Source organism: Lepisma saccharinum, chromosome 1, assembly GCF_977018435.1.
Source record: "Lepisma saccharinum chromosome 1, izLepSacc3.1, whole genome shotgun sequence".
Classification (NCBI taxonomy): domain Eukaryota; kingdom Metazoa; phylum Arthropoda; class Insecta; order Zygentoma; family Lepismatidae; genus Lepisma; species Lepisma saccharinum.
Genome location: NC_139229.1, coordinates 106,818,756 through 106,846,004, shown reverse-complemented (window position 1 = coordinate 106,846,004; position 27,249 = coordinate 106,818,756). Strand labels below are relative to the sequence as shown.

The 27,249-nt window shown below is 36.9% G+C and overlaps 1 protein-coding gene across 1 annotated transcript; it reads right to left on the bottom strand.

Annotated features, from left to right (window-relative positions):
* PRAS40 (Proline-rich Akt substrate 40 kDa) lies at positions 1 to 26,157 on the bottom strand. Its single transcript, XM_083136057.1, has 9 exons — positions 25,837 to 26,157; positions 21,916 to 22,047; positions 14,075 to 14,245; positions 11,854 to 11,980; positions 7,994 to 8,174; positions 4,865 to 5,111; positions 4,415 to 4,595; positions 3,523 to 3,662; positions 1 to 1,736 (listed from the first exon to the last, which is right to left on the bottom strand). The coding sequence occupies exons 2-9, from the start codon at positions 22,036 to 22,038 to the stop codon at positions 1,617 to 1,619; spliced, it is 1,290 nt and encodes a 429-aa protein (XP_082992183.1). The 5' UTR covers positions 22,039 to 22,047; positions 25,837 to 26,157; the 3' UTR covers positions 1 to 1,616.
* Between the last annotated feature and the right edge of the window lie 1,092 nt (positions 26,158 to 27,249).

The following is a 27,249-nucleotide window of genomic DNA, read 5'->3' as shown; positions in this document are numbered from 1 at the left end:
TTTACTGTTCAATAAGGAAGCACAGCATCAACTTCTTAATATCAAGTGCACTGCATACTACAAACTCCAAATGGAACCACACACTGCAACTCAACTTGAACAATATTCTTTTAAATTCTGCAGTCTTTTTGTAATATGAGCACAACAAAATGGTAACTAAAATATATGAAAAAACTACCATACCATACAAGCTAATGCTTATTTCTTCCAAAGCAGTAAACAGCACCATCTACAAAGATCAGTCTTTCATAAAAATATAACAAGTATGAATGAGTAATTCAACAAATAAAAAATATAACATAAATGCATGTTTCATATACGTAAATAATGAATACACAGAAGCAAATTACTAACTTTTAATTTACTTACAAAGTTGCCACCATCCACAAGAAAACTGTTTCACTGCTTGCCTCTCTAGCAGCATGCATGGAAACTGGCCAAGGGGGGGGGGGGGGCACCAAAATTAATTGAACCTTTATAAGTAAGTTGGAGGGGGAAAGATTAGTAATTTGCTTCTTTGTATTCATTATACTACCACATATTTCATTCCCCAAAACATGAAAAATATAGAAGCTAAATTTCATGTCAGCAGTGTTTTTCCTTCTTAAAATGACGTAACACAACTTCTGAGAACTGCAAATGTAAATGAAAAATTATATAATTTAAACTACACCAAATTTTGAGCACATCTTAAATTGACAATATGTACTTAATGTTTAACATTAATCATGTAGCATTCTCAATTATCAATTCATGAAACATAATTATCATTTTAGATACTTTCATTTCTCACATCCATGCATAAGCAGTACTTTAACAAGATACACATGTACATACCTTCCATTCTTAACTATTACAATGTGCTTACCACATGATTCTTAAGGAGTTGAAAATCAATTTGTTTCTTTTAGCTGAAACTGCTCTGATAACATTACTGTTAATGACTAGTGTTACATGGTATCATTCAGAGATTTTTTAGTTGCCCAGTATTTAATTATCTCATCTGAAATTACACACACAACTCAACATATAGGTAAACTGTGTACTGAACCATACTGGTGGAAGCAAGAATAGTAATATAGTAATGTAAAACAACCTTAGTGTTCATAAAGAGAATGTGATCCCAAATTCTTTTATCAGTAACTCATCAACAATTTTAACAAACCAAATTCATTTGTGCATCTACCATGTGTTCAATATGGAAGAATTGTGGCAAAACACCTATCTTTATCCAATTATTCAATAACAAGATTAGTAAATAATTTTGCAGTAAACACGAGTAATGATTGAATGTAGGCATATATTCTTTATGATTTAAAAAAACTTTCTTTTGTACAAGTTGATAGGAAAATATCAGGCGAATTGATTCATTTTAGAGGTATAAACATGATATTGAAACAACATTCATATTTTCCGACAAAATTGCAAAATCTTCACTCAACGGGTATACGATATTTACGACGTGCACATTGTTTTAACATTAATATGCTCGTGTTGGTCATGCTTCTTCACAAACGGTGAAGATCAAACTCGAAGCACATGAAGCTGATGTGCATATCACATCATGAAATTAACTATATATATGATACAGACGACTGCGAAGAATTCCAACCATGTCAAAGTTGGGTGCTGAAGCGAGGTCGTGGTAAATCTCCAAAAACATTAGAATCCCCATGAACGCTCTTAGCAAGGGCCTTGATTGATGCTGCTATATCCATTGGATCTTGAGGCTGACGCTGGAAAAAAAATAATAAATGCTATGTCCACAACCAACATGAGTACATTACATGTATACTAATTAATAATTAAAGATGGTTAGATCAGACACGATACAATGCAACAAGAGTCATTTTGTCTGTTAGCTAAAATCTGATTGCAGATTTCATCCATGAACACAATAGGTCTAGATCTGTCATAATTTGGGAAGTGGGCAATGATGTATCACAATGTTTTAAATTGAAACAATACAATACTGCTACTGCCGTTGAATTGCCATGGGCCACAGGGGCTATTCAAATAGGATTTTGTTGCCCATTTCCAGTCTGTAATTAGAGATGTCGCAAGCCACTGCATGTGAATCAAATTCCACGGACCTTTATTGTCTTGTCGGAAACCATCGCAGCCTAACGCTGGTCAAATGTTTCATCCGTTATGTGATCACCCATAAGAGACTAATGTTAAACCTTCTCTATGACTGCAACAAAAATGACTCTTCGCGCTGTGTCGTGTTGGATCTGGTGTGCAGCTGGCTAAGTCATAATGAAATTCACAATTAGAATACAAGTATCATGCAATATAAAATTTGTAAAATCAGTTATTTTAAACAGGGCTGTGCCGATTGGAGCACTTGGAATTTATTTACAGATACCAATCCACAGTTTTTTCTTCCAGCATTTTGGTCTTTCAAGGGTTCCAAAAAAAATGCTACACATCATTTTTGTGGAGTCTAATTAATTATCCTGGAAATTATGCAAAATTCAGTTTATTTTTATTTTGTGGAAAAAAAAATTGAATTTGTGACTATAACGTATTTTAATATTGTAATGTAATCTTTGAATATCAAACTCTTGGTAAATTGATACTTATAATTGGAGCAGAATATTTACATGCTAATTTGAATCAATATTTTCAACAAATTTTAATTATTAAACCTCCGTTGGTATACGTGTTCCGGAGCAACGCAGTTGGTATACGGTGAGCGTGGCACTAACGTATGAATTTTACTGTGTTTTTGTCATTTTTTCAAATCTTTTTACGTTAATGATATTGAAGATCATATATCACTTATAATATAAATATGTATTGCCTATATCACTTATAAGTTAAAATTTTTCCTATGTATTCTATAACAACAAAATTATATTCTTGTAGTGCAATGTGCAATACTGACCACGCTCAAAACTGCTGTTCTTCATTCATGACTAATATCATATTCCAAAGTCATTTTAGCCAGAAATAGTAGTTGTAATATGAGATTGGAGTCAAATAAAATAACTATTGAAGAATCAAAACAGAAAACAGTGACAACATGAATTTAGTGCACAGAAATAAAATATGTTTTCAGAAAATGGTTATGCCATTGGTATATGCGACACTCACAAAACACAGACTGTCATTGAAATGACGTGTCTGCGCAGACTGAGAGTAATGCCACAACATATAACTGGTATCATCTGGCCATAGACATTTCAAATTACAGCTACACAAGATCAGTTGGTCCTGAGAAACTTACAATTATATCCCAAGGTGAGCGCCGTGCTCACATGTATATCAACGGATGGTTAAGGGTATTGGTATTGGCTCAACCCTAATTTTTAGACTAAGAACACACTAGATGAAAGTGTCAGTCACAGTATTGTGTTTATGGCATTCGGAGTCGGTGTCTTCTGAAAGAATAACTCTACATGTGGAGTTTGTTTTTTCATTCCATTTACGAAAAGGAATTTTCGAAAGAAGTGACTGCTACAACAGAGGACACTTTATTTTTATACACACGCAATGTTCATAAAATTGTAGGCTTACCCTATCCCTTTCATCTTCACTGTCTTCAGCTCCTCGTGCCATAGGCAAGAATGTAGGAACATTCACTGGCAATGACTTTGCAACATGATGCATTGCTCGTTGTCGTGGGATATGGATTCCTTCATCATGACTTCCAGAGTCTGAAGAAAAATGTATAATATAAGCTACTTCTCAAGAAAAAGTGCCAAATTTGTCATACTAAGATTAGTGCATCGATTTATTAACACATGAAAACTTTGAAAAGAATTTCAGCACCCACACTGCTCTCAAAGCACCATCAACAAACACACTAAAGCCAGCAATATACCTTTGGCTGTTAATATATTTTATCACAGTTGGATGATCATCACGTACACACACACACCCACCCATTCGAACTTGTTGCTTATTAATTCTACATGCAAATGTCGATCAAATTAGCAGTTTACACAGTTTGCATTCAACCAGTAAGATGGCAGAACATGAATGACAGTTTTCCTGGGGAATGGTGAAGATTCCTACTCAAAATTTCTATTCAGCCTAAAATTGCAAATGAATCTAAAAAATTTGCTTTTCTTCTGACTTGAAAGTAAATATCTTAAGTGCTAATAATATAATAGAGTATATTTATATACCATTGGGTCCACTGAAGTATTGGTAGTAAATTTTAAATAAATATAAAAAAAATATCCTCGTAAAATCTGTGAAGTACACAATGTACTAGTGATAAAGTACATGGGTAAGAATCAATCTGTTGGGGGAAATACCAAAATTGTTACCTACATACTTTGTACTATTTTGGCAATCTTACAATGAGGAAATCTCCGAAATTGTAACATTTAAAAGCCACTGGATTCAGTATGTTGAGGAAAAAATCTTCTAACTGTTCTATTTCTACAATGCACTCACTCACCATCGGTGTCACTCTCCTCTCCAGAATGAAAGATTTCCGCTGGATTGTCGTCCATTCCTTCCAGGTCAAACAAGCCCTCTGTGTCAAGTGAACCAGAGCCACTGTTGTGTTGAACAGGAACTGTGTAATGCCCAATAAGACATGAGAGCTGATCTTCAGTCTTCAGGTTGGTGAGAGCACTCTGAAACATCACCATGCAATTATGAGACAACTCAAAATTATGATAAGACATGGAAAACAATATGCAGAAGCTACGCAGATGTTCAAAATAAAAAGGTAACATACTTACCTGCTTTTTTTTTATTCCTAAAAGAGAAATAAAGGGGAAAGCAAAAAATGTTAATGAGGAAACATGGTTTGCAAAAAAACATTACATTTCTGAAACTTCAATGCATTAGTATTAGACTGAGGTTCTCAAACAGCAGTAAATTGTAGTGCATGTAAACTTACATTCAAACCCTGTGGATGATTACTCTGCCGCATGTGTGAGTCTGAATTAGCCTTCGTCACTTTCGATAGCGTCTGTTGCTTAGTAGCTGCAGTCTTTACAATGTTGTTGGTTGGAAGATGCGTATTTGTCATTGGAGATCGCGGGTTTCTATTCTGGATACGCTGAGAACTATCTGGTGACATAGGTGGTGTGCCCACATTGTTCATTACCACATTTGATAAATTCTCCTCAGACTGACACAGCAACCTGCAATGGGAACAGAGTGTGATACTTCCTTTCTAACTTTGTTTCTTTCCCCCTTTCTACCACTCACCGGCTTCTTTCTTATATTACTTGTCGAAGGCAATTCCCACAGCTTCTTCAAATCGACCGACCCAACATGCTGCATTCTGTGCTGTCTTCCATCTTGCAGATTCATGCAACGTACCCTGCACTCTCACTCAGCGCAAAGTTAGCTCTTAATTGTTCTTACCTGGTTTCGAAGCTCTGCATGCAAACAAATTAATCTGTAAATCAAAGCACGAATTATTTGTTAAGAGCAAAGCCAGAAAAATGTCAATTTTCCTGTTCTCAAGAACTGCTTTACAAGTTACTTTCTAAAATTCAAACACACCCAATTTCGGATGACTTCAAGTTCACAATGAACCTAGAAAAACCTATGAAGGCAAGCAATGAATACCCACATACGTGACATGAAATTGAAATTTATCCTGATTTTCATACAGCATGCTTAAGCCTCATTATTTCCCATGCAGAATGAAGATTTTAAAGAATAAGACTGATTTTGAAAATCTGAAAACATTCCATTCCATATAAATAATTTCCAAACCAGAAGAATATTTCATGGGAACTACACACTCTATTCCTTGGCCTGGGTGTGCGTGAAGTTGCAAGAAAATAATTAGCAAATTTCAGAGTTCTACAGAAAAAAAAATCAGGTAATGTAATTTGAAATCTTGTGGGTAATTAGAGTAACCTACGTTGTAAAATATATGTGGTACTTTCCTAGCTAGGAATGCACACAGACAGACATTGATGTTGATTATCACAGGCCAACAAACAGTATCCTTGCAGAAGCAATGACTGCAAATAGTTTCAGATATGATCAAGTAGTACCAAGGTACAGAAGAGATGCAAATCATAAGAGAATTTAGATGTATTTACAATCAGAGAATTTTCATTTGAAATGAATATCTTGTCGGTTGAACCACTCACTGGGAAGATGGGAAATGGGACATTAGTTCCCATGAAAACTCTCATGGCTGCTCTAACAAAATTTGTGGACAGATTTAATTTTCCAAAATTCTGACATTATAATTTCTGAAACATGTCCGAAAAAGAATTTTCTCTATGTAGGGTCACTGCCCAGAATTTTATCTACAGTTATTTGCTTGCCTGAATATAATATAAGTGTATATTAGAATGCTGGAAACACCCCATAAAAAGCATACCTAGAACTAACTGCAACACCAGCAAGCAATTGAAATTTGAGAGAAAAGCCAGAAAACTTGAAATGATAAACCATTGTGCCATAATCAAAGAATTTCACTTTCATGATATGTTCCTTGTACTTCAAAAATCTATTTCTAATTCTACATGTTCATTTAAGAAGACTCTCACACCACATGCAGCAAGCATATTTCTTACCTTAAGAATTGTCTGAAAATCAACAAATAAAAAAATGTCATTCACTGAAACGGCATTTTGCACTACATTCATACATCATCAGACAAACCAAAGGACTAACAGAGACAGGTTAAAAAGGAAGAACTATGGTCATAGCAAGGCTCGGAATGACAGGTTTTGAAGTCGAATCATGTGACATCTGATTGAGTAGTAGAGGGTAATGTGATCAGAAGTTGGTGCGTTCTCGTTTTTATGTATTTTTCTCATTGTACGATAATATGAGAAGTGAAGGTTTCCTGTTTTGTTGACTATGGTTATTGTTGGTAACAATAACTCTATAGCCTTCTATAATGTTCCTTTTTTGGAATTTGCCAATCAACTAAAGCTGCTTTTGTCCAGTATATGTTTAGACAAACCAGATTTCTTCTTTATTTCCTTCTGATGTTGCCAGAATGGTCATTAATTGTCTTTTTATCAGTTCTTAAATACTGGCCAATATATTTCCTTTTATAGGCCAATCTTAAGACCTGTCAGAAAGAGAATTAATGACCATTCCAGCTACATCCAAAGGATAGAGAAGAAATCCAGTTTGGCTCCAAATATTCTGGACAAATATCACACAGCTTCAAAAGAAACAGTTTTAGTTTATTGGTGAAAGCCAAACACACTATCAACAGGTACACTAAAGAAGGTTATAGAAATAAAGTCACCAACAACTTTGAACAACAAAACAGGGAACCTTCACTTCTCATATTATCATACAATACGAAAAATACATAAAAACAAGAGAATGTACCAACCTCTGATTACATCAGGCTTTACTACTCCACCACTTCTGAACCACTTGTCACTTCTCCTCTCACCCTATTTCCTCCTTTTTGCCTGTCTTGTTTGATCCTTTGGTTTCAACCTGATGATGCACAAATGCTGTACGGAACATCATTTTAGTGACATTTTTATTTTTGTCAACTTAAACCATTTTTATGGTAAGAAGTAATTCTACATGTTTATTCTTAATCACATAAGAGCTATATCTGCAGAAAGAACCAACATGATTTTGGAAAAGCTTAAATAAATATTAACATGCAATTGAGATTTTTTCTGAAGACAGACAGTACAAAACAAGCTGTGTGAAACCCAACATACATTAAACAATAAATTATACAAAAACCCCGAGGAACAACTGTACTAGTAAAATGCAATATTGTACATAATGTCAAAAAATCCTGTACTTGAAAGAGAAGCTATAATTATTGTCCTGAACATGTACACAAATGTTCTCATAATCCTTTTAAAAAAACTACACATTATCAATGGAAAGATTGTAACAACATTAAGAATGAAGCAAATTTAAAAAATATACTCCTGAAACAAGAAAAGCTAAACAGAATATGAACAAACCTTCTTGTTATTCCTGGTGAATAAAACATACTCATTACAAAAGGAAAACCATACATGGACATGAATTTTGAGAATGAGGCACACATCATATCCAGACTAACCTGACTAGATTCTGGTGATCACCATGTGCGTGTTCGCGGAACTCTTCCAATGCTGCATACTGCTGTTCTGTGTAGAGCCGCACCTTCTCTTCAGTCTTGGCAACTTCCTGCTGTATGACTTCTGCCAGTTGCTGCTGGAGTGATGCTAGGGCAGTTCGCAGTGAAACTGGCAGGTGTAATACTGGGAAAAAATAATATAAGGATTAATAAAAATGGGAGTTATTTCTAAAACACACACACATAAATACCAGGCACTTTTTATATGCACAATAAAGAGAACTAAATGTTCTTCATATCATAACTTATCGAGTCTCTACACCCTCCTCCCCTCCTTTTCATTATAATTGAAATGAAGTGCATCTGGGAGGCCTTGGAGGACACTCCACAGAAGATGTTCAGGTCACCTAATACAGGGTAAGTCAAAATGATGGACCCGACTTCAGACATTTATTGTGTGAAATATAATAAACAAATGTTATTGTGAGACGTGCTAAGAAAAGTAAACTGTCAAAGTTTTTTTCAAACAAATCACCTCGTGTAACACAGCACACATCAAGCCGATAGTCTATCTCCTGCCAAATCTTGTGTAGCATGTTGCGGTCAAAATCAGCAATGGCTGCTGTGATGCGGGCATGCAGGTCATCCAATGTTGTTGGAAGTGGTGGTACGTAAACATTATCCTTGACAAAATCCCACATGAAGAAATAACATGGGGTTAAGTCGGGGAAACGAGGCCAATGAAGGAGAGGTCGACCCTCCGGAGATGCACGGCCTATCCAACGTTGTTCCAATGCCCCATTGAGATGGTCCCGAACGCTGCCATGGTAATGCGCAGGGGCACCATCCAATTGGAGAATGCTATCCTCTGCAAGCTGTGGAAGGAGCCATAGTTGCAGCGTATCAAGGAAAACAAGTCCTGCCACAGTACGTCCATGGAAGAAAAAGGGCCCATAAATCTTTTCATGGGAAATGGCACAAAAGGCATTCACTTAGGGAGAATCACGTTCATGTTCCACAAATTCATGGAGATTAGCAGTTCCCCAAATCGTTACATTGTGTCTATTCACTTTCCCTGAAAGGTGAAAAGTTGTTGCATCACTGTAAATTAACCTCTCAGAGAACCCTTCCATTTCCATTAATGCGAGGAAATCAGCACAGAAGGACGCGCGCAAAGCATAATCAGTGTCTTTTAAGGCTTGAACTAGTTGCAAGCGGTAGGGTTTCATTTGTAAATGGTTCCGCAGAACCCGCCAGACAGATTTCTGTGCAAGTTGAAGTTCTCTCGCTGCCCGGTAGGTGGACTTCTGTGGATTCCGCACAAAACATGTGCGCACTCGTTCCACTGTCTCTTCCATAGTCGACGGACGGCCAGTCTATTTTCGTTTACAGATGCAGCCCGAATCTCTGAAATGTTCATACCACTTACGAATGGCCTTCCCCGTAGGTAGTTCTCTCCGAAATTTGGTATGGAAATGCTGTTGCACACTAACCACAGACTTGTTCACATGATAATCAAGCACACAGAAAGATCTCTGTTCTCCAGTTAACGCAATTTTCCTGCTCGCTGCTGACTCCTAGAGGTAGAAAGTGGAAACTAAACTTTGAAAGTTAACCTTTCGAAGCGCATGTCTCACAATAGCATATGTTTATTTGATTTCACAGAATAAATTTATGTAATTGGGTCAATCATTTTGACTTACCCTGTATAAATATTGCACTGTGGCAATTTCTTCAATCACCTGCAATACAAGTGCCTATGACAGATATAGCATTATTGTAGCCATCATGTTGACACACATTCTACAGAAAGTTCCTTCTGCACAAACTTAACTTTCTCTAACAATTTCACTCCTCTGTGATGTAGCAACATGAGTCATTGGACAGCGCCAGTAAAAAATCAAACTACAAGAAGAAAAAACTGATAGCATTACATCTCTGAAGGTAACTGATGGGAGCCATTGCAGCCAACCATACTACACAGAACAGGAATTACCGGTCATTTCAATATTCTCTGGACATCTCTACAGAATGCTTTCGTCAGCCAATATACGAGGTGTATTTCAAAAGAAAGGGCTGATTAAATATATCGAATGAGAAAAGAAGTGTAGCAACACCGTATTAGTGGTTACAAACACACACATATCTACTTCATCTTCCAACATAGTCACCATTATTTTCCAAGCACTTATGGTACCGTGGAGCAAGGTTTTTTTATACCCTCTGCATGTAAGTTCGCCTCCTAGAAGTTCAGCCAATCCAACACTGCCATTTTCAACACCTCAGTTTATTCAAATCATTGAGAGAGAAACCCTTTTTTGAAGTGCAGAAAGACGTGGTATTTACAAGGTTCGGACTATTCGAGGAGTGATCAAAAAGTTCCCATCCGAACCTCTGAATCATCTGGAGTGGGTGTGGTCTAGCATTATCATGGATAAGAACATTTCCTGAGCGCAGCATTCCGCATCATTGGTTTTGTATGGCATGTCTTGTTTTGATAGTGTGTTACAGTATGCCTGCGATGTGATTGTTTTCCCCGGCTCCATGAAATCCACCAAAGCACACCCTGTTAATCCAAGAAAAGAGCTGCCATGACTCCGTGCAGATGGAGTATGAACTTTTTTTGGGTGTGAACGCACACTGTTGTTGTACTTTCCCTTTACTCATTACCAGGGCCAGGATTTTGATGACATTTCATCTTCTAACTGGTGCAACGTAGACATTGCTAACTAGTACAGAAACCCTGAACACCCTCCTCAGGTTGAAGAAATGTAATTTTTTGGGGTCATTTTTTTACCATTTTTTTATTTTTAGGTCACTTTTTAAAATTTTGTGTCATTGCATGCTGAAACATAAGAAGTTCAACAATTTCTGTTTTCACTGAATGTTATCTTGCGGTACTTACTTTTTGTTTAACTACCAACCCAACAAAGCCTGTCTGAAAATCGCGAAATGCAACATTGTCGAGTTTCTTATTCACATTCCGTATCACACACCAAGGTGAAGAAGCAATTGTTAAATTGATTGTTTCGGAATGAACATAATAGTTTCTTTTGAAAATTAACAATAAATCCCGCATACTCAAGAATCAAAGGAAAGCGGCATCTTAATTGTTGGTGCAGCTGAACGTTGTATTTTTGAAGGTCACTCAGCACGAACATTTACATCTTAGTCCGATATTCGTGGTTAGGAGGGTGTGACTTCTGTTTCTTCTTTCTGTGAGTTTAGGTGTCGAGTGGACTTAAAATGCCGAATGTTATTGATTGTGATCCATAAAGTAAGTGTACAATATAAATATATATACTATTTTCAATAAGCAGATTGAGTTTTGTACGAATTTTTGGGTCATTTTCAAAAATTTTTAGGTAATTTTACAGGATTTTTGTTGTCATTTTAAAGGCCATTTTTCAAAGATTTTTAGGTCATCAAAATCCGGACCTTGCTCATTACACTCGGACCCTACTCTTTGCACAAGTATCTGTGAATTAAGGCAGGATTATGACCTTTGGCGTTAAGAAATCGAATCACACACCATACTTCTCAAATGGCGGGATAGTGTAATCTTGCAACTCACAGATAACCAACAGCTGACTGGTGAAAATATGATTTGCTGGGTCACCAATAGACTAGTTTATGTTACTGCGCAAGCGTGATTCGATCACTGTTGTCAGTCACTTTTTATAAATAATCGGCCCTTATTCTCTAAATGCACCTCGTATAAAGATGTATTATATGATTATGCAAATAACTGATTTGAAGCAAAATTCGGCAGGTCAAAATGATAGTATTGCAATGGAACACTTATTAGTTCACTAAATAACAAGAATTCAGATAGTATCTAATTAACAGAAGTTGAAGCCTACCTGACATTTTCGTTGGTGACACTGGGGTTGACAGCGGAGACACTTCTTCAGACTGATTGACAATGATCTTGAATACAGGTGAGTATTTGCTGCTTTGCCTGAGAGCTGCTATTTTGCAAGCATCAGTCTGTCAAATTAAAAATGACACAATCATTATAACACTTAATATTTTATAAAATTCCACTCATGGCTCAATTCAATTCAATTCGATGGTCTTTATTCTTGGGTGAGGTTCAGCAAATGCTGATCTATCACCTAACCTGACAAAGAAAAATGTAGCAGAGTACCTAGGTACATTCTTATACATGGAAGATTATAAGACACTCCAGAAATAATAAAAAAAGAAACTATATATATATATATACACACACACACACACATAAACTACTTCTACACAAAGAGAATCACAAAAGGAAAACAGATGACGAAATACCCATATACAGTGCATGTGTGCAAATAAATGAAAAATTCACAGGAAACAGTTTTTAACCTTTAGACTCCTGAGAAGGTTACGAACATACCCCCGTTCTTGCCCGGGCTTCTCGGCAGGAATTTTAAATTAAACACTCTTTGGAGGAAAATTGTTATAACTTGCACTATGGGAGCAATCTACTTCGGATAAGTTTTGTTTTGCAGGTAAAACATCAGAGCATGCAACCGTGTACAATTCACAACGCCGAACCGAGGAAGGGGAGTTTGGAGGGTGCGACCCCCGAATTTCAATGGAAAAAAACATAAAAATCTGGAGTTCGCCCCCTCTCAAACCTTAGTATTCTTTTCAAAGAATGGACATTTCCTGAAACATGTTTCATGTTCCTGGGTGCCATACAAGTTGAATAATGAGCTAAAATGTAAAACTCTGTTCGGAAATGTGGCATGACGGGGGTTAGGGGGGGGGGAGGTTGGTCATCCATGCAAAAAGCACATTCATTTCGTAATCAGCACCATGATACCATATGGTATCATCGGGAGAGCAAAGGTTAATCATATGTGGTTTTACTTTGCTTCTGATCATCAATCAGTGAATCATATACTGCCCTACGAAAGTGTTTGTAGTTCAGTAGTTTTATTTCGTTCGGGAGTAGCATGGTCAACACTCGACTGAACTTAGAAAATGAAGGCAATAACTATGAAATACTGAAGCTTATAATATATAATAATAATAATAACCTGTAGGCCAGGTTCTATATGCCAACAGCCAGCCTCATTCTCACATGCCTCAGCAGAGATGGGTGGATCATCCAACCAGTTATAGGTTGACGTGTGGTCAGCACAATGAATCCCGGTCATTGTTGTTTGCATGACTGTGTTATGCCACTCGTTCGTAACTCCCGAATTTCTTCGATGGTGGGTGGCAGCCGGTTCCAGACAGTGGCCGAAATATCAGGAGAAAAGTTGTTGTGCTTCCCCCCAGGAGACTCGAACCAGTGCATGTTGCATAGCTCGAGCTTTAGACCACTTGGCAGCAGTGGTGGTGGTGGTGGTGGTGGTGGTGGTGGTGGTGGTGGTGGTGGGGACTGTTGGTACATAAATAATGTGTAGAGAAGTTGACAAGTAGAAAGAGCAAAATGACAGTATGATGAATAGATTCTTTCAGGCTATCAACCAGGAGAGTTCTGGAAGGTTTCCAAGAATTCAAGAGTTAACATCACTCTCATTCTCATGGAAACCTTTCCAGAACTCCCCTGGTTGACAACGCGAGAGAATCTACTCATCATGCATCACCAGGAAAGCTTCAAGACCTTATATGATAGTATGTTTGTTGCTGAATCGAAGGCCGAGAACAGTAAGAGTTTGACTAAGCTTTAGCATGGATGTTTCATTGTATTTGTATTTTATGATAATAAATAGCATGTTGTAGTATGGATGGCCACAAAATCCAGATGGATGGACTTCAAATAATCTGATATTCATTTCAGCTCAATTAAGTTTTTCTTTTCTTTTTGTACAACAGAAAACTTTGAGCATATGTACTGATCTGAGTGATGCAGAGATCTGTAAAACGAATAAACAGACAGGTTGGATGAAAAGATTTGTCAAAATCTGTATCATAGAAATATACACGTGACAAATAAAGAATATGCAGAGACTATGTAAACATATAACTATCCAGATAATGCACACATTTGGATAGCAAATTATTCAACATCCAACAAAATTTAATCAAAGTTTGGCCACCCCTACGTTGAATTAAGGAAATATATTAAAGTGTAGTACTTACGAGGAGATTTTTGCTCACTATGACACAGCCTGCCCTCTTCTCCCTGTGAATAGCATGTGTATTGGTTGAACAATTAGCACATCGGTGGATAACCCAGTTCCCTACATTCCTCAGCTGGACTAAGCAAGCTTGCTCCTTGGATATCCTGACAAGCTCAACAGTTCCTATGTCCTAAAAGGTAAAATAAATAAAACATTTAATCTATTTCGATCATTCTTTCACAATCTCTTAAAAAAATTAATAAGTAAAATTAGGAGTCCTAAAGTCAAGCAATATTTTTAAAATAATGCAGCAGAAAATATGTGGACTTCCATTTTTATCGCAGCCTCAGTGGAACCTTTTCATCTTGCCCGATGGCTCCAAACCAAATATCTATAATGGAACCAGTTATCAGTTATAAAATAGTCAATTGTGGAATGGCAAGCTTTGATTTCAATACTTGAGAAAAATTATCATCTGATCTAAAAATACCAAACTTCTCTTTTGTCTAGCATAGCTTGTGACATGTATTTAGTAATTACCTTTATGGACTAGGTATTTAAAGTACGGAAAATGTACTACCACTTATTGATTGTTAATGCATACTACTGGCAATTATAGCAGAATATAAAATTAAAGAAGGAAGAGGTTCCTGACTAAACAAGGTAGTTTTAAAAATGTGAAACAAAAAAGATTGATGAATAATGAAGAGCAAATTGAACAACAATATCATATTGCTAGGGTGGCCAGACACACACATTCAAAAAAGAGGACAGAGCATACCGAAAAAGGACAAAGTCATAAAAACGAGTACACCGCAAAAAATGGTACCACATTTGCCATTATTCATAATTTTATAAATATAAAAAAATCTTACCAACACTTTGCTCACAGACACTTTTCAGATAGTCTCTTTCAATAACTTCCTCGTACTTTTAAGCAAAGAAAACAATCTCCTACTCTGTTATTTCACAAATGACAAAGAATATCTACAATTTGAAGATATTAGAATGAAATAATCCCACAAGGGTCAATCCATATGAAGTCATACAACCTGGTTGCTTGACCATTTTTAAAAAAAGTTTATTTTTTGTGTGGTGTGAGCCTCATATTTTGACAGTTCAGAACCACTCTTATTTTATTTTTATTTTTACTATCACCGGTTTGAAGATGGCGGGCATTTTTTTATCATGGCGCGCGTCATTTTCTCCATTTGTAAGCAACAGCGGCAACTTTTTTTCTCAACTCTGGTAAGTCCTACGACAATGAGACAAAATCTGTGATGTTACGCACATTATAGGCTACAATTATATTTATGTGTAATTTTATAAATATTATTTCTTCATAATAAATTTTAAGGGTAAAATTGTGTATTTTAATCGCTCAAAATGACATTTTCGGATATTTATTTGTGGGGGAAGGCAGTTCATTTGACACTTGAATTTTTTTGTGCAAGTACCTGTGTACCAATAGTGTATGTCAAAATTATTTGAAGCTTGAGACTTTAATATTTGTTTTTCTACAGGGTCATAAACATGTACTTTTTGTTAAAAAATTCCAAGTTCAGGGTTAAATATCTCTAGTGGGCAGTTGTTTAAAAATCTGAAATTTGTACACAGTACAGTACTCCATGATAAGTAACTTCAGTAAAAATTTTGAGTTTGAGATTAAATTGGTTTAAGAGATCAAAACTCATGAAAAATTCAACATTTTGCATTAAATATGGCATGTCTAATTTAATTTGTTATTAACATTTTGTGTTAAAATTCTGCAAACTGTAATTTGGAATGTCAATGAACAACATTACAATCCTGAAATGGCTCTGCAATAAAGTATATATACGAGGGCATGCTGAAAAATAAAGCTTCCTATGTTTTTATTTTTTTCTTACCTTGTAAACGCATTTTGGATTTTGAGCAACCACACATTGCACTTATATAAGACTTTCCCGCTTCTCCATTGAAGGTTTCAAACTTCTATCAGCAGGGGGTGCTGAACTATTGCGAGGAAAATGGCAGCATGTTACCATGTAATGTTGGTGAAGCGCCTGAAGTAGCGTGCAGTGATCGAGTTTCTAACCGCAGAAAATGTGCTACAAATTGACATTCATCCGAGACTGAGGGCACTTTGTGGGGATGAATGTGTAGACATCAGTACTGTGCGATCTTGAGTTTATCATGCTTGTAAAGATAACTCCCAGCTGAAGAAAACTCAGCTATGTGAGAGAATGGAATGAAAGACCACGAACTGCAACTGATGGAGGTCATTTGAATCGTTCAATGGAGAAGCGGGGAAGTCTTATATAAGTGCAATGTGTGGTTGCTCAAAATCCAAAATGCATTTACAAGGTAAGAAAGAAAATAAAAACATAGGAAGCTTTATTTTTCAGCATGCCCTCGTATATATACTTTATTGCAGAGCCATTTCAGGATTGTAATGTTGTTCATTGACATTCCAAATTACAGTTTGCAGAATTTTAACACAAAATGTTAATAACAAATTAAATTAGACATGCCATATTTAATGCAAAATGATGAATTTTTCACGAGTTTTGTATCTCTTAAACCAATTTAATCTCAAACTCAAAATTTTTACTGAAGTTACTTATCATGGAGTACTGTACTGTGTACAAATTCAGATTTTTAAACAACTGCCCACTAGAGATATTTAACCCTGAACTTGGAATTTTTTTAACAAAAAGTACATGTTTATGACCCTGTAGAAAAACAAATATTAAAGTCTCAAGCTTCAAATAATTTTGACATACACTATTGGTACACAGGTACTTGCACAAAAAAATTCAAGTGTCAAACAAACTGCCTTCCCCCACAAATAAATATCCGAAAATGTCATTTTGAGCGATTAAAATACACAATTTTACCCTTAAAATTTATAAAATTACACATAAATATAATTGTAGCCTATAATGTGCGTAACATCACAGATTTTGTCTCATTGTCGCAGGACTTACCAGAGTTGAGAAAAAAAAGTTGCCGCTGTTGCTTACGAATGGAGAAAATAACGCGCGCCATGATAAAAAAATGCCCGCCATCTTCAAATCGGTGATAGTAAAAATAAAATAAGAGTGGTTCTGAACTGTCAATATATGAGGCTCACACCACACAAAAAATAAACTTTTTTAAAAATGGTCAAGCAACCAGGTTGTATGACTTCATATGGATTGACCCACAAGTGAATGCAAATAAATGTAACAAGTAATAACTTATTTCCAAAAATGGATTAAAATTTTAGGTAGTTTAGATTGGGTAGAGAAATATGATTTAATTCCATGAACATTCCTAGCAGTTTTTCAACAGCAGGGGAAAGTGACAGCCACCTTACACTTTGCCTCATAGCCTATTTGTTTCTTCCATCCTTTAAAAGCTGGATATTGTCTATCAAGATCATTGTTGAATTTACACTTCCTTCTGTTATTTCATGGAAGTAAATATTACTTAATAATCAAAATTCTCACTACGCGTTTCTGCATCGCGTATGTATAACTCGAAAAGGAACTGTCCAATCCCCATTGCGGAGTGGTTAGCACACCATGCCACAATGCCAGAGGTCCCGGATTCGAATCCTAGCCTGACCATGAGTGTTCTTTGTGAGTGTCCCTTTATCAAAATCATCATATCATCGCTCATCTTCGCGATTAGCCAAAAGTAACAGAAAAGCAAAGTAAAATAAATCAATAAATCGAAAAGGACCTGCACAGACTACATGTGTTCCAGCCTTCTCAGAGGGCGAAGCAACGTGTTAGAATAATACTAATGAATAGGTTACGGAATTTTGCCTATTTGCCTTTTTTATTCCTTTGTAGTAAATCATAGGCTTTAATGTTTAAAGTTCATTTCGTGGTGTTTCTAGTCCGAAAACGCATTTTTATAGTGACTATAAATGCCTATTTTGCTTAATACTTCAGCTTTATTTACGTGCCTCTGACTTTCCCTACATTGAAGTGTACTGACTGAAATCCGGTATACGCCAGATTGGATTTGGTTTTTATATATATATATATATATACAGATTGTCATTTTAATTGCACCCACGGACCACAGATTCATATAGAGGACATCAAAGCAAACAACTTTTTTCTGTAACATTTTTCTCGGTAGTGTGTCGATTCAATGCAACAGCCGTTCAAGAAAGACCGTTTTGCCGGCTGGATGCTGGCAACCCAACACAACATTTGATCGTATCTGTGACGTCATTTCCTGAAGCGAAACGGCGCTCGGCAGGGTGGCAAGGAACACATTTTTTGTGAAAAATTACAAGCTACCAACCACATTATTAGCTGTAAAACGAAGCGAGAAATGCGTCCAATAGATCGAACATCATAACCTACCAGCGAGAAGATCAGCAGTCATCTCCGAGGAAGGTGGAAGTAAACCAACGATTTGAGAAATGGTAAAAAATGTATTCAAAATGAAGTGTCAATATTGGATTTTGTTCAGTTCACATGTCAAATATCAACAACAATACATTTTATTGGACTTACAGCTTACATATGGCTGTTTACGCCCAGCTACATATCAAATATTTGCAAATCTCGTTGCAAGGTTGATATCTATAGGTTTGTGTCCAGATGCCTTGTGGTACTTTTGTGCTGATAACGGAAGTATCCGAGGTTCACGTTGTTACATTACGGCTAAAACACGTACGTACAACCACAGTAACAATGTTATGATGAATCAGTAGAGAATATACTGCCCTGTTCACAGTTGCAAACCATCGGTGCATAGATAAACACAGTCGTCGGAAAGCTTGTATTACTACTACTTATATCCCTGTATTTTCAACCGTTTTTGCCACTTGCCTCATAATGCCCTGAATATACATCATGTTATGTGTTGCTTACCTTTGGAATTTTGAGCTCTTTCATTTCTATTTTGTCATCTGTTCAGTGTGTCACAGACAACTAGTATCAGAAGGACGAAGTGGATAGATTAAGTTGTAGATGCTAACTTGGTAACTAGATTTGCAAATATTTGACATGTAAGCCGAGACACCACTTCAATTCTATTTTCTGTCTGCCATTTTTCGTATCGTTTGTTTACTTCCTGTTAGGTTACAGAACATGTTTTCTCGTTTTGTTTGACGGTACATAATGTGGCTGATTGTAGCTGTCATATTTCATAAAATATGTGTGTTCCTGGCAACCCCGTAACGCATCGCTTCATGATGGGATATGACGTCAGAAATGCAATCAAATGTTGTGTGTGGTTGCCAGCATTCAGGTGGCAAAACGGGCTTTTTTGAACGACTGTAGCGCTGAAATGACGCACCAACGAGAAAAATGTTACTGAGGAAAGTTGTTTGTTTTGATGTCCTCTTTACGTTTCCGTGGTCGCCATTAAAATGACACCCTGTATATATGTTACAATGGTGCAAATTGCTTTTCCATTATTTGTTCAAATTCGCGCAGTCGTGAGCACAAGCTCTTTTTGTGAGAATGACTAACTGATGATTCCCCGCAAATGTGAATTTCGATCAAAAGAGTATTAATGGTTTATTAATCGTTAGCGCACTTTCATGTATAAACTGAAGTGGTAATACAGTATAACTGTGCATTGTAAAAAGAAAATTGAAATAAGTTCACATTAATTGCCTATTTTAATGTCTTTTAAATTTTTATAGTGGGGTGACCGTACGTCCCGCTTTGACTGGGACAGTCCAGTTTCAGAGTCGTGTCCCGGTCGTCCCATTGATATTATTAAAAAAACACTATTTGTCCCGTTTTATAGAAGTCTAGGTGTTAGCTTGAAAACCAAGTCTAAATTTGAGACATTTCATGCTAAAAAGAGATATTGTGTTGTTTTGTGTGTGTTCAGTTATTTGTAGAGCAGTGATAAGCATGGCCAAGAAGCGAACATGCAGTTTCAATATGGAACTGCAACAAGAATGTAAATTAATGTGTCTTGAAACAAACTCCAAAGACAAATTTTGCGTTGTGTCATGTATGGGAGCTTGATTTTGTGGGGAGTTTTATGAACGACTGGTGAAGTACAATGTTGTTCTCATCCACCGCTCCACAAATAATCAAATGACAAATACTTCTGACATTTCTCTACTCCAACATAGTGCAAACATCAAGGGCTGTTCAGAAAGGACCAGTTATACAGAGATTATAATAATTAATATATTTTGACAAGGGGAGATAATGTTCAATTTTATTGTATGTATCTTTCATGAGATACTGACTCTGACTACCATGCGAGAGACTCGGATTCGATCCCCAGCGGGGTAGAACCGGGATTTTTTCCACCTTTTCAAGCGGCTCAGGCATCAGCCCAGCATCATGTGAAGTGGGTACCCGGAGGAGACTCTGGGGGGTAAAGGTGGCCAGGGTCATGGTGCTGGTCACATGACCCCCACCTTCGGCTGTGATCGAGAAAGTGTGTCACCCTAACTTCACACCCCCTGTATGCTTTCATGGCTTGGTGCAAAGCACAGTGGAGAACTTTACTTTTTTATCAATTATGAGATCCATACTTTAATAAATAATAATACGTTAATGATGATGATAATTTTATAATTAGGCATAACCAAATTTTCACGAGGATGTAAACTCACCTCCTTGGGATGTCCCATTTTTGGGTCAAAATATTATGGTCACCCTCCGTATAGGTGCCTATTTTTGTGCCTTTTCTTAGTTAATAGTGCCATATTAAGTGCCTATTTTCATCATTTTCGTGCCTGACTGTCTATTTGAGAGGTTTTTAATGCCTACTAATACTCAGCCGGGAAAGTGACCGTGTTTAGCTCCCAGATAGCAGGTGAGCATTGTTTGAATACTTAACGCACCCCAAGTGATATGCCTTAAATGATGATCGTTATACGTAGAAGCATTCTCTATGCAGCACATTTGCTATTGTCGATTCTAAAATCTTTCCAAAAAAGGAGGACATTTACAGATTTCTAAAAAATCCACCCGGACGCCTAAAAAGGAGAACATGTCCGGATAAAAGAGGACGTCTGTTCACCCTACATATTGCTCTCCCTCAAATAATTAAGCAAACAATAATATTAACCTAACATTTAGATGATTCCCCATGTACACCTTGCCATTTGCAGTAAAATTTTATTTTTCTAGTACCAATAATTACTTTTCTCGCGTTTCTAGTTAAGATTAATTACAAAACATGACTTTTAATGAGTATTTTATCAAATTGTTACTTAAATATTTTTTCCATGAACATAGGGCACTTTTTCAAGCAACCCATAAAATCGCCTTACCATAAATCCATCAAATGCTGTACATGATCATTTTTTGTTGCAAATGACAGATTGGCATGGCATGACTCATTAGACGTCTAATTATGACTCTCCGATAATTTCTTACATAGTTTTCTCACTCAAAAGTAAATTTCTGGAAAACTTTTAACGCTGCCTTCCACCAGTTATTAATTTATTTATTTAATTTTCTGTATGGAATAAATTGATAATGTTAAGCATTGAAAAATATCTCAATGGATGAGGCTTTATAATTCAAAAAAACCGGTGTAAATACTTCTTATGGTTTTCATGATATAAATTTTCAAAGTTTGGGTTGCGCAGCTTTTGAAACACACTGTAAAACTCGATAGCAGTCGTAAGCAAAAGCGTAATATAACATGAATAAACAACTTACATTGTAAAATGGATTGTACATGTCCTTTTCTATCTGGAAGGACGATACAGATTGACATTGTACATAAGAAAAAGAGACATAGGAAACTGAAGATAGATAAAACATAATAAGCAGGTCTGACACAGTTCATGTCTGGTGCAAAAAATCAGTCAGTATAAGACAATATTAACAGATTATCTTCACTTTATAAGAAAAATCCAATTATTGCAAACAATATCTTAGCACTTGCCTCCTGAAAGAAAGGTTCCTTCACTTCTGCAACTCCAAGGCCAAGATTTGCCACATCCACACTCTGAATCTCCGAGTTCTTGGCATTGATGCAGATATTGAGGCATTTGCATGTGATAAGCATGGCAGTTAACTGTAAAAAAAGAAAGAAATAAGGGTTTTGGAATAACTGTTTTAGAACATGGATGTTTGCAATTACAATCACTTGTAACAACAAAAATCGTGTCTTTAAGTAGGCTATAAACAGTGAATATTTCAAATTTAATGTACCACACAACTTGAGAAAATTCAAATACATTAACCTTTCCAAGCATTGTCCACAATAAAAAATGCTATTTATGCTGTTGATATCATACATACTGGTCACTGTAAAGGTATTGTTGCACCATGCCATGAAGGCATGAAAGGGACATGACGTCAGCCCCTCTCGCCTGCGCAACACATCCTTTTAGTTTCAAGAATAAGCATAATTTGGCAGATCCAATTTGTACATTTTATTTGTTATACACTTGTATTGGAGAAGAAGAGCAAGTATGGAATGGATTTGGTGTTTTAAGCCCACTTTATGCACAGTAAGGCTAATCGGTACTGGACCTACAGTTTAAAGTGGGATCCGAACCACTGTGCCAGGTGCCTCCACCGAGTATTGAACCTGGGACCCCTTGATAACAAGGCAATGACCCTACCACTGTGCCATCGTGGAGGCCCAAGTATGGGATGGAAACAGGAATCATTCCAACTTCTGAAACAAAGGGTTAGTACAGAGTAGATAATCTAAGCATAAACTTGACTCAGAACAAACTTAGTGTGCTGCTATAATTATTTTGACACCAAGATAGGGACTCCCTACTGGATTTTACCTTGGCCTATGATGAAAAATGGCTTTGGGCCTCCATGTCAAATTAACAAGGCTTACATTTGTTTGACCTTACATTTTCAATTCATTTGAAATTTGCCATAACGAATGGGCCACCTAAGGTAGGAATTCACTGCACTTTTCTACTCCCAAAATTACAGGGTGCAAAATTTTTCTCACCACCTTGTTCATTTTAAATTGCTCCCCTGTGCTTAGCACCATGCCATGAAGGCGTATAGGGGGTGTGGGGGTAACGCCTCACACTTTCTTGATCCGGTCGTGAGTGGGGGTGATGTGATCAGCATCACGCCCCTGACCGCCTTTACCCCCCCAGGTACCCATGTTATTCGACGCTGGGTGGGCACCGGGGTCGCTTCCAACGTTAGAAAAGTTCCCGGATTTGAACCAGCTGGGGATCAAACTCGGGACCTTAACATGGTAGTCAGACACGTTACCGACTGAGCCACCGCATTTATTCTTTTTACACTGGTGGAGCATTAACATAGTCAATCTTCGACCATGCAGCTGATGACTCGTTAGATTTGCTTAAGGAAATTTTTGAAGGTCATTAGTAAAATATTACGGCCACCACAATCCCCTAATCTTAATGTAATTTCTATCTGCTGGAGAAATTGAAAATGAAGTGTGTATGAATAACCAACACACATCGGAAGAACTGGAAGAGAACATAAAGACAGGAACTGCAGCAATATCTGAGGAGGAACTAATGCATGTTAATGTAAACCTCCTCAAACGATGTGAAAAGTGTGTGGAGTCATTTAAAGGACATTTCCTGTGACAAAGGTACCTGATAACTTTACTTGTAATTGTGAAATATTTTAATTAAAATAAATCATGCCCTTTAGGGGTTATGTACAACCAAATCTACCAACAAGCGAAATGCTCCCAACTGCTATACGGGCCAAGTTCTAGTGGCACAATACGTCAAATGTAACATTTGTAAGAAAAAGATGGCCTCAGACTGTTTCCTTTCAGTGTTTTGTAAGTGTTCACATGATGTCAGTGACTCAGCTGTGGTTTGTTATCTACTGGTGTTATGCTTATCATACAAGCGAGGATGAGTGCCATCTATAAATTTTAGAGTTAAGTTTGATGCTGATAGTAATTTTACATTCTTGTTAAGTTAGATGCTCATAATAATTTTATGTTGTTCCTCACAGCTTTGTAAAATCTGTTGTACTTTACATATTTTGCATGTAATTTCATTACGAAGTTTTTCTTGCATGTGTGATTGATTTATGAATGAATAAATTAATTAAAATTTGTTGGTGCTTTATCGGGCAAAAAAATACAGTGTGATGTAAAGGTATTGGTAATTCTATGTTGCTAGGTTAGGAGTGTTGGGTGTGATGTTACTAGTAATCAGACATTTTTGTTGGGGTAGGAATATTAGGTTAAATCAGGAAGACTTAAGTGGGCAGGCCATGTGGAACGAATGACAGAAAGAAGAGTTTGCAGGATTCTTGTTTGGAAATCAGATGGTATACGAGACCTGTAGGAAGGCCAAGACGAAGATGGGACGGATAACGTTGAGATGGACCTAAAGGAAATCAGTAGCCCAAGGATGGAAAACATTGGATTGTTCTTGCAATGCAGCCACACTATTCTTCACATTTCCACATGTTTTGTGTGTACAGAAATAATATGAATTTAGAAAGGTGATGAAAACTGTCTGGGATACGAGGAATTTGAGGGGCCTCCCCGATGGCGTAGTGGTAACGTCACTGACTGTAATTAGGGGGTTTCAGGTTTGATACCTGGTAGAGGCACATTGCACAGTGATTCGAATCCCACTTTAAACTGTAGTTCCAGTCCCAATTAGCCTATCTGTGCAAAAAGTGGATTTAAAACAGCAAATTCAAAAACTAGGAACTGAATATACATTGGCCACATTTGGGGCTACATATCTGTATTTGTGGTTTCATCATCTCAAAATAAATTTTAGGCTTTGTAAAAAATCGGAATCTGTAGATTATCTTTTTTTAAAAAGTCGAAATTCTCGAGGGTGTACGGTGGGTCATCGGCCCTGATAAATTCATTCCTTGTGTTCCTATTTCAGTGTTGCACCTGTAAGTTAGAACAGAAACTTCCTCTAATATACACCATTCTTTTTCAAGCCATAAGCTATTCACCATGAAAAGAATATCTACAAGCAGATGTCATTTAGTGTTGAGCAAGTTTACACTTGCTTACAAAGCTGCACCTCCATATGTTGTTTTGTGAGTTAATAGATTGCTCATAATTTCACTTCATAGACCGAGTAAGGTCCAATTTTTTTTGCTATATATTTTGTATTTTTATGTGTAAGATCTATTAATGTAGTATTGTAATGTATTGGCATGTCCTATATTACCATGTACTTACTGTTATTTGTAAACACACAGCAGTCCTTGGACCCAAATAAACTAAACTTTAAAACAGTCATAGATACGAGCAAACACGAAGGTTGCCAACAGCAATTCCACAAGTTCCTTCAGAAGACGTCAAACTTCACAGACGTTAAGCAGAACTACGACGAACTTACCCTGCGGGAAGGGTTGTGTATCTGGTAGTTGAAATAAATAAAGAAAAAAAACTTATTCCATAGAGGGCTGAGTGGCCATTGCCATGGAGTTCTTTTAAATTTCACACTTGCCGCAAGTCTTTTTGCTTTGAAAATACGCATACTTTTCATTGTACGCAATCATCCTCCACAAAATTGCTCATGTTTATGTATAAAACATTCTTGTACACACACACGGTAAACGTTTTGTTTCGTCTCGGTCAATAATAATATTTTCATTATTGATCCGTGTAGCATCTGTAAATTATCGCTATAATACAAGACCGCCAACAAACTTTTATTTGAGACAATATATATGAAACCTCTAATGCGGCGGCATGATCTCCTTTCCCATTTTTGCTGCATTCTGTAAGATTTGTTCACTAAAATCAACACATCAAATGGTGCGGAAGCTATTAGTTATATTCCCTAAGCCGGCTTTTATTCTCACCATGTATATACATAATATAACCACGTAATCTGTGAAGATTGTGAGGACTTACCTTCGAATAAAGTTACTTCGTTGTAAAATTTCTGCCACTGAGTCACCGAAAACTACGAACACTCATCCACAAAAACAGATTCACAGTTCACTGAACGCATATGCCATAAACGTTCCAACACTTTAAACGATATCTAATATTCCACTCAGTTAGTGCAAAAAAAACATCGAATTATTGTAATCACTCAGGTACATTTTCATTGGAGAATACAGAAATACATAGACAAGATCCAACAACGACCGTAAATCCAGTATTTGATAACTACAGAACCTTCTGTGCCTGTTGCTCGATCGCATCTGCGCGGACGCCCATTATGCCTTAGCAACTCCGCACGGCGGCACTTCTCTCTGACGGCGGCGCACAGCCGTGAATAGTGTGACGTCACGAGCAGAAAACAAATCAAGATTGAGTCCAAACAAAACCGTCAGGTGGTAAGTTCCCTATGCGATAGCATTGACTTTGCATTTACAAATTGTGTCAGCAGTTATGAATTAAAAGTGTGATGTAAATGAGATTGCGGAGAATATGTAGATACTATGTTACACATACCTTACAGAGTATAAGGTAAACAATAAATGCAATAAGAAAATCTAGTTGAAGCTCGTTCAGCATGCACAATGTGCTATCACACTGTGAATTTGTTTTTAATTTGTCGTAATCGCGTAGAGTTAGCGTTTTTTGAGTGTGTTTGATCTTTGATGTGTAAATATGTCTCCAGTTATTCTTAAACAAAATCGGCAAGTACAGGCGGTGGCGGGATTAATCATCTAGGGTGTGCGGAATAAAATTTAGGAGGTCACCCCAGTGGCGTGGCATGACTTTTTCAAAAGTGTTACCGGTCGCGGTCTTCAGACGTTATCATCTCCACCCCCCCCAAAAAAAAACATGCCTTTGATCTGGATAAAAAAAAATCCGCTCAGTGATTTATTTAGCCACAATCACTCCTAGAAAGAACTACCACTCATGAGAGAGTTACAGCGAAAATCCAGTGAATAGTAGTCGAGCCTTGTCAACCATCTCTGTTTTTTTTCAAAGGGGTAGAAATGGGTCAGTTTGACGTTTCTGCGGTGAGCAGACGACAGAATTCCCCTCCTCCAGCGGTGGAAGGGAAGTCCAGATGTACGTTTTACTGTTGCCAACTTAGTTTTTTGGAGCAAGGTTTGTCCAAATCACGAATCGCATCAAGTACTTATCTTTTCGTCTATTACGTAAACGGTTTCAGTTGTAGTTAAATCCAGCTTTGGCTTTCTCTTGTTGCTTCAGATAAATAGTATCCCCGTTTTAGGCGGGATTTAGCTCTTTTCTGGAAATCCAATGTGACAACACTTGCTGATCCGGTAGGCTGCAGCGGCAACAAGGCCCCTAAACAGGCATATGAATAACCCCCTAGCACACTTGCCTCCTCAAGTCTTT